The sequence below is a fragment of the Atractosteus spatula genome, chromosome 22, assembly GCF_055471065.1.
Source record: "Atractosteus spatula isolate fAtrSpa1 chromosome 22, fAtrSpa1.hap1, whole genome shotgun sequence".
NCBI classification, from domain to species: domain Eukaryota; kingdom Metazoa; phylum Chordata; class Actinopteri; order Semionotiformes; family Lepisosteidae; genus Atractosteus; species Atractosteus spatula.
Genome location: NC_142727.1, coordinates 5,375,072 through 5,383,746, shown reverse-complemented (window position 1 = coordinate 5,383,746; position 8,675 = coordinate 5,375,072). Strand labels below are relative to the sequence as shown.

The following is an 8,675-nucleotide window of genomic DNA, read 5'->3' as shown; positions in this document are numbered from 1 at the left end:
TTCAAGCTACAGAGGTTATCTCTGTTAGGTAAAGTAAAGCCATTTATCTGATCCCTGACCTTAAATGGAGACACGTGTCTTTGGTTAGTTACTAAGTAAAAAAAAACAAACAGTTGTGGTCATATGGAGCTCTTCCCTGCCCATGCCTTATTTCTTTCTTCACAGTGCTGTGTGCTATGGGTTCCTTTTAATTTTGTGTGCAGGCCTTCCTTTGTGAATTCACACAACCCTACTTTGCTAATCTTGTCAGCCGGAGTCTTCATTGCTGTACAACTGTGGGCGCTGCCCACTCATTGATCTGATCACACAGGTCAATCACCTCTGTGCCCTTGGTCCTCCAGACCTGAGGAGGAGGAGATTTACGGGACGTTACAGAAGGCAGCTGGGGGATGGGAGGAACGCCTCTTGGATAAGTAGTGTGAGTCTCATTCCAGCTGGTCAGTCCTGGAGCGGCACTGCCAGGAAATCTGCTCTCTCTGCTGTCTCTCTCGCTGCAGTCTGCTGTCACCATGTGGAGGGGCTTTTCACTTGCCTGCCTACTGCTCTGTACCTGCCAGGCATCCACACCACCGTAAGTCCACTCCCGCTATCCAACAGGCTCTATAGATTAACAACTATGACACAAAGAGTTTGTTACAAACTCATCTTGGTTGCTGTTGTTTAGGTGCAACTTGATTTCAAAGCTGTGTTTAAAGGTGTTTGAAATATTCAAAAATATTAGTTGAATTTTCCTTTTTATCCCGTCTGCAAAGGTGTGCTGCTGTTTTCTGTCCAGCACTGTTAGGGATGTGTGCTATGCTTCCTACTGGACTTTTGTGTAGCTTTAAGTGGGAATGAATAGTGTTGCTGCAGTTCAGTTTTTCAGTCTGTAAACATTTTCATGGGCACAGGACATTCCTTATCTTAATACAAACATGATATGATATGCTATGTAAATTCCAACAGCAATGATCCTGGATGTTGAAATCAGGCCAATGCTCTGCTATAAATGTTCTCAATTGCAATGAACACAAAGCAACAGCTGTAACTCTCTGGAGGATACTAACGTACAGGATCAGTTGGTATAACTATTGCTATAGACAAATCTATTAACTACTGTACTAAGAGGATTGCACTGAATCAAATGAGAAAGTTCTGAATGTAGTAGCGGCTTATTACTGAAACACTGTCATTGTGCAATGATATTATGAAGCCTTTATCGGGATATTTGTTGTAAAATTCAACTAATATTGAATTGAAACCACAATCCAATAGACCTGTGTCTCATGTTCTAATCATGAAGAAAAGTGTTATTAGCATTACACCTACTAATGCACATAAAGTCTGTAGTATGAACCGGAGAGTTCTGAGATATATATATATATGTACTGATGTAAAAAAGAAATGCAACGCCTCCTCCTCCACACTCTGGCCCTCCCACCTGCATGGAACAGGCTGAAGATTGACTCATCTGTGAAGAGGACCTGATGCCACTGCTGATGAGTCCATCACAGCCTCTGTCTGGCCCAGGCCAGTCACGTGTGATGTCAGTGAGGTGTGAGCAGAGGGCCTTGGACAGGTCGCCTTGCTCTAAGGCCAGCAGCATGGAGCCTTACTGTCCTGTCACTGATGCGGGCATTGTGTTTGCTGGCAGTTTCAGCAACAATACAGATGGCAGATCTGAAACAATCTATCAGATGGACCAGTCCGATGTGTCGGTCCTGCTCTGGTGTGGTCACTTGAGGGTGACTGGATCTTGGACCGTCATCTGTCCTACTGGTCTGTTGAAACCTTCTCTACAGTCGGGACACAGTGGAGCGACTTACTCCATAGTATCTGGCAACGCTGGCACATGACATGCCTGCCTGCAGCATGACAATGGCCCTCTCCCTTGCTTCTGGTGACATTCAAGGCATTATGAAATGCACAGAAAACTGTGGCCTTTTTCTTGCAGTACCTTTGAATTAATACCTTTTTAAAGGTGACCTGATCAGGCATTCATTGGGTAAAACTGCAACTAATGAGCTTTCGTGTGATTGGCAAGATGCAATGCTTCACTGCACAAGTTGTATTGTTGGTCAGAGGGCTTAAAACAAATTGACAACTTTTTGTGAAAGTACATATACTATAACTATAGTATTCTCATCCCAGAAAATGTTGCGTTTCTTTTTTCATCAGTAAATATTGAGATAATAGTCTGTGGAGGGGAACAAAGTAAAATCTAAGCAAATATAAGTAAACACGATGTGACTCTTAAATGTATTCATTCACATCTGGGTATCACTCAGTTATTTATTGTGTTGGTACTTCACACTGGTGGAATAATAAAGGTATGGGTGTAAAATGTGTTATCTTATTTAGTTAAATGCAAGGCTTAATTAAATTAAAACACTATAATTGAGTAAGTGAAATACTTAGGACAGTTCATCAGAACACTACTTATTCTCTTCCCTAGTGAAAAACAGCCGATGTGGTGAATGGTTTAGATATGGAAGAGCAGAAAGTCAAGATCATTATTCATCAGAACTGTAGAGACACAGCCACCCAAACCATCAAATTCACCAGACAGAAATCGCTCTCAGGTGCAACAAATGCAGTACATAAAAGTCCACAGTATTTTGTATACATAAATGTAGCCTACATTAAAAATGAATTACCAATGTGGTCTCTTATGAGTCTAAGGTGTCCAAGTATATCATTTGTCAATGAAAATTAAAGCCACTGTGATATACCTCATGATCAAATCAAACTCACAATACTTGTACTTGTGGTGTGTTGAAATCAACAGAATATCACATAGGTAGTTAAATGTACTCATCTGGAGTATCATACATACTTAAAAACTAACATTATCACAAGTGCTTAGCTACAGTATATATACTGTATACAATATTCAAAATCATAACTATATATTGTCAGTCCACATATTCGTTTACTGTTCCGAATACTGTACTGTACTTCAGATATTCCGAATCTCAGCCTCCTTCAGTTTTGCTTAATCCTTGGTACAGAACTACAATGGGTTCACCTGGTTTCTCACTTTGATTTGCAAGTTTCTTTGCTGCAATCATGCAGGCAGCCGAGGATGATCTTGACTACAGTACTGGATAATAATCAGCTCAGTACAGAGCACTGTAGTAAATCAGCAAACTCACTGCAATTGACCCTTGGTGACTAACGCTGTTCTGTTCTTCAAAGACCAGCGTGTGAATGAACCATGTCTGTAGCTGTGGCTGACCAGTTTGGCTTTTGTTTTGAATCTCTAGGCTCTTCATGGTGACATTTCCTGAGACGATCACTGAAGGCATTGAGTCCAAACTGTGTGCCACCCTTCTCTACCCCAGCGAGACCCTGCGTCTGTCTGTCTCATTGGTTTCCGGGCAGGACAGGAGGTTGCTGCTGGAGGAGACCACAGCACAGGGCTTCTACCGCTGTGAGCACTTCCAGGTCAGTGCCAAACTAGACAGGCATCAATGATAGGTGCCAGACAAAGTGCCAAGGCTGTGAGCTAGGAGAGGAGTGTTTAGCTCTTGTGGTATAGATACGTACAAAAATACAGTTAAATATATATACAAAGATACCATTGCCAAGATATACATACCAAACTTCTAAGAACAGTATTGGAACATGACTTACGGATATTATAATACGTCTGCAGCCATATAACCCTGCAACTCACAACTGACAACCCACTGAAGCTAAGCAGGTGTGATCCTGGTCAGTACCTGGATGCTGCTGGAAGTGGTGTTAGTGGTGTTACCCCGGCATCCTGGCCAAATTTCTCATTGGCCTTTACCTATCATGGCCTCCTAATAATCATCCCTCTGTGAACTGGCTTCATCACTCTGTTCTCCTCCCCACTGATAGCTGATGTGTGGTGACCATACCTTGAACACTATGGCTGCTGTCGCATCATCTAGGTGGGGGCGACACACTGGTGGTGGAGGGAAGTCCCCATTACCTATAAAGCGTTTTGAGTGGAGTGTCCAGAAAAGCACTATATAAGTTTAAGAAATTATTAATTATAAAAATGTGCTTCTTCAAGAATCCCAGAGACGTGTCTTGCAGGGAGATGATTATTTGGTGTCAACGGCTGTTGGGGTGTATCAGTGCAATCATGTGTCCATGACTGTGAGGGTATGTAGTGTGGTTGTGTGGGGGGTTTCAGTGTGGATGTGTGTCTGCAGACCCAGGGGGTATATCTGTGGTTGTATTTCTGCAGACAGGGGGTTTGTGACTTTGTGTCCGCAGGGTCCGCTAGTGCCCTCTGACTCTAAGGAGGTGGTGGAGGTACAGCTGCAAGGGGAGAGCTTCACAATGGAGAAGCGTAGTGAGGTCCACTTCCGTTCCTCTCGCTCCCTCATCTTCATTCAGACTGACAAACCCATCTACAAACCAGGACAGACAGGTACTCTCCCTCTCCTCCATGTGGGGGTGCAGGAGGACTGAGCTCAGCCCACTGGCTCCTCACCTTCACATCTGCTGTACCAAAGTCAGACACTTTCTAATTGTACACGACTTGGACAAAATATTAGGAACTCCCACCTATAAACTTGTTGGATCTTAGCTTGAATAGGATGTGACATTCTATGGGGTTTTGAAATTAAATACTGTATATATCCTGTATATAAGCAAACATTACACTACACATAGAAATGAATGTATTTCGTGCATACACTTACTGTTACAAACAGAATTGTATAACCTCTCACATACTCATACGTCTGTAGACTAAAATATGGACCTGAAATGACTGGTGATCCCTTTCATAAATCCACAGATCTATCAGACAGATATCAGACAGTGATAGTTCTGTGTACTCTGCACAGTACACAGTGCAGATTTTGAAAGTAGATGGATGTTTCTTAACTGTCAAATATTTGCTTTTAGATGCAGACCCAAACCGCACTGCAATAGAAATCTGAGATTTCTACCCTCAGCTCTTGCTGTATACTTGTGTGAACATGCTTGGCCATCATAACGTAATATCACTACAACTATCGGAGATACTGTGCCAACAATCTTGTTCAAATCGACAAACTTGACATTTCAGAGATTTATCATTGAAACTTTGATTGGTGTGTTCTTAACTTGTGTGAACTTTGCACTGGACTGAACTCTTAATGACTTTAAGACATAAAGTTTGCATGAATTCCTGAATGTGTATTTCTATATAGCCTCTCTTGTCTTCTCTCTTTTTTCAGTGCATTTCCGGATTGTTTCTCTGAATGAGAACTTTGTTCCTGTCAATGATGTGGTATGTTTCCAATCTCATCCTGTGAGAATTTCTTCACGTTATTTTTTCCTATATGTACACTGTACAAGTTCATGTCCAGATGCGGTAACAGTAGTGTCAGAGAGAACTAGTTGGTGCCAGAGAGCTCTAACAAGGAGAGGAACCTCGATGTGGGTGAGCAAATGAGTGGCATAACTCAAGGATCAGTTCTGGGGCTGTTACACTTTCACACCCATGTCTACATCTACGGCAATGCTTCCATACGATGGGGCACGTTGACTGGCCAGTCCAATCACACTGAAGGGTCTGACTGTTATCTACATTGTAGATACTGTAGAAAGTAATTCATATTTAGCATTTTATTCCCTTTTGTGTGTACCTTAATGAAACCACTGTGGAAACACTGTAAATATTGCAGCCAAGAAACACTAGATTGTATTAACTATAGTTAATTTCTGCGTCACCCAATTCATCTTCTCTATTTGGACATTTACCTATGTTAACTTATAGAGTGTTATATTTATACTTATATTTGACCACGGATTTAATGGATTGCAAGCTTTACTTCAACTTTCTACACTTTATCACAATGTTTCAATATGGCTTCTTCTGATTTTATCATGGTATTCTAAAGTAGACCTTTATGGGGTAAGGCCTTTCTAGAATCCTGCTGTACACCAAGGGCGGGGGGAATACACACAGATGTCACAGCTACAGAGGTTTATGGTCAATCAGAGTGGCTGGGTGAGCAGAGAACAGAGGTGAAAGGAATTGCTGATGAAGGATGAAGGACCTGCCTTATAAACAGGACAAAGTAAGAGGGAGGAGCTGAGAAACGGCTGAACAGCCTGTACGACACATGCTGCAGGATATCCTATAAGCAGGCAACAGAAATAGCTGTTTAAGGCCGTTATATAAGAACGGCAGGTTGTTCCCTTGATCTGAAGCACAAAGGGAAGATACAGCTGAACAGATGTACAGTACCTCATGTACAGATGGACACAGCCTGTGGATCAACAATGCAGTACTGTGGCATATGTTCATACTGGCAATGTACATCTGACCAGCACTGTGAGATCATCTCTGTGTTAAAGATTGCTGATAGCAGTTTAGAGCAACCATGTGGACAAACAGGTAGTCAAAGCAGTGCTGTTTGATCAGTGAAGACAAACAGCAGCTCCAGGTCAGAGGGTCACACTCCTCCACTGATCAATACATCAGCAGCAGAATGAGGGGGAAAAACAAACGAGAAAAGAAAAGAGGGAAAGAAATGAGGGTAGAAGGCTTCACAAAATTTGCTTGCCCACAAGGATCAGAGGCAAAAGAGCTTCTGAGAAAAGCAAAACAAATTGACTGAATGAAGGTGAAGGGAGCTGCTGTACTGCGTACATGTTTCCTGTATGACTTGGTGTGCCAGCTGCAGCCATTATTCTGGAAGGAGGGGTGCTGGAACAGAGAGGCTGGAAACCTGCAGGTTTATTGTGTGTACAGTGCAGAAGCGAAGTATTGCGTGTTGTATGTAGTGAGATAATTGGTGAAGCCAAAGTAAACCTGCTTATGTTTGTGTTTCTCTTTTGCAGTACGACGTTGTGGAGCTCAGGGTAAGAACCACTGTGCCTTAGACATATAAGGACAGTATTCCAATGGAGGAGATTCCAGACTTTTTCCACAATCTCATTTAATCACCTTTTTGGATCCAGAGGTCACACAGATGATAACTGATGGGGAATCCTGCAGTGAATCGGGCACTAGAAATCACAAGAGGGTAGTTTAAGAGGGTAAACAAAGAACCAGCATGTCCAGGAATTTTGTTTGAAATGGATAAATCTACTAATGAAAGTAAACAGATCCCCAGGCAGTGTTCTGTGACCTGGTTCTTTCCTGATTAGATTCTCAGATCTGCAAAACCCCTTCAAGGCTAAAGAAGGGAAGCATAGATGAGGTCACATGTGCTGCTTGTACCGCTTTGAAAAAGCCGCCCTGTCTTCTCTTCTCTAAACCCCCAGGACCCGGCAGGCAACAGGATCAGTCAGTGGCTCAAACAGACATCCAACGGGAGCATACTGCAGCTGTCACACCCCTTGAATCCAGAAGCCCAACTAGGCACATATACCCTGGCAGTCTTGGCAAAAGAAAGCAAACGAGTTTCCCAACACTTCAAAGTCAAGGAGTTTGGTAAGTGCTTGGAGCCGGGCAGCACGCTCCTCGGGCTGAGCTTGGCCTGTCTCCTGCAGTGGAGGCGAAAGAGCTGCCTCACAGACGGAGGTGTGACGCATGACTGTAAGACCATGTGTTGGATGAGATCTCAGAGGCGACTGTAACACCTAATTCTTTGCTTCCTGTTCACAGTCCTGCCAAAATTTGAAGTCGAGACTCATCTTCCGGACTCGATCTTCATTTTGGACACTGAAGTCACAGCTAAAGTCTGCGGCAAGTGAGTCTGAATCCTCAAGTACGGCAAACGTAAACTTCAGAAGTATTATAATGCATTTTTTGGATAAAGCATAAAACAATATAATGTATCTTCAGTAACTTAATGTTTAAAACAATGATAATTTAAAGGAACCAGTGTTCTGGGTCTCTAGAACCAAAGTGTTGTTCATTCAACTGCCACTTAATGACACACAGCTGTTAACAGGGAAAATGCAACATTACAATTCCGAGTTAAAATGATCATTGAGGTGGGAACACATGAATCAACAGCCTTCTTAGATGTGGAAAATGAGCAAAATATTAATCCAAAACACTCACAATTAAGGAGTATCTAATTCAAACCAATGACTAACAGACAACAGAACAAAAGAGATTTATAGTAGCATTTGGGTTGTTAATCTTAGACTCTAGGTGACGAGAACAGAACGATAGCTGAACAAGTGAGCAAATTCACTCAGCCAGAAGACAGACAGAGAAACTCCTGGGATATATGGTGCCATTTTCTTTGCCTATTTCCCTTTTAATGTTTTGCTTCTACCTAAATTCCTTTTCCCTTTTCCCATGTTTTCTACACTAGTACTGAATGTGTTCTACCTTTCCCCATTGTCTACATTAAATAAAAGAAGTAAAAGTGTTTCAGTAAACACTTTCCTGAAGTGTAACATCGTGCTGTAGTTTCTTTACTGAAGAAACAAGTGTACTTGTGTACTGGCATGCACATATTGACCCTGGGTCTACACATTTCTCTTCAGTGCCTTTACTAGTTGAGAGTTTGTCTCCCTTCATTCTTACTTCTCTCTGCTTGTCTTCTCCTGCACCCTAGAGATGCATATTATTAAAGACTGTTAAATGACAGAACGAGGTACATATTGTGGGTGCAGGACTTGAAGGATCAATTCTGCAGGCCCTGGACCGGTACTGACAAGTGGTGCCCTGCCATGAAAAGAGAACCACTCCAAGATCATCCTGACGCTTTCCAGATAGGCTGGCAGAACTACAGTCCCTCCTGGCACCAGTTGGCATGGGT

General features: G+C 42.5%; 1 protein-coding gene across 1 annotated transcript in view; it reads left to right on the top strand.

Moving 5' to 3' along the window:
- Window positions 1–446: 446 nt before the first annotated feature.
- The window catches only part of LOC148816702 (alpha-2-macroglobulin-like), a 28,858-nt gene continuing 20,629 nt past the window's right edge, over window positions 447–8,675 (top strand). The window contains exons 1-7 of the mRNA XM_088940011.1: window positions 447–571; window positions 3,246–3,426; window positions 4,231–4,387; window positions 5,184–5,236; window positions 6,796–6,816; window positions 7,222–7,390; window positions 7,565–7,649. Coding sequence (XP_088796137.1) covers window positions 510–571; window positions 3,246–3,426; window positions 4,231–4,387; window positions 5,184–5,236; window positions 6,796–6,816; window positions 7,222–7,390; window positions 7,565–7,649 — 728 coding nt within the window. The 5' untranslated portion in view covers window positions 447–509. The remainder of the gene's footprint in view (window positions 572–3,245; window positions 3,427–4,230; window positions 4,388–5,183; window positions 5,237–6,795; window positions 6,817–7,221; window positions 7,391–7,564; window positions 7,650–8,675) is intronic.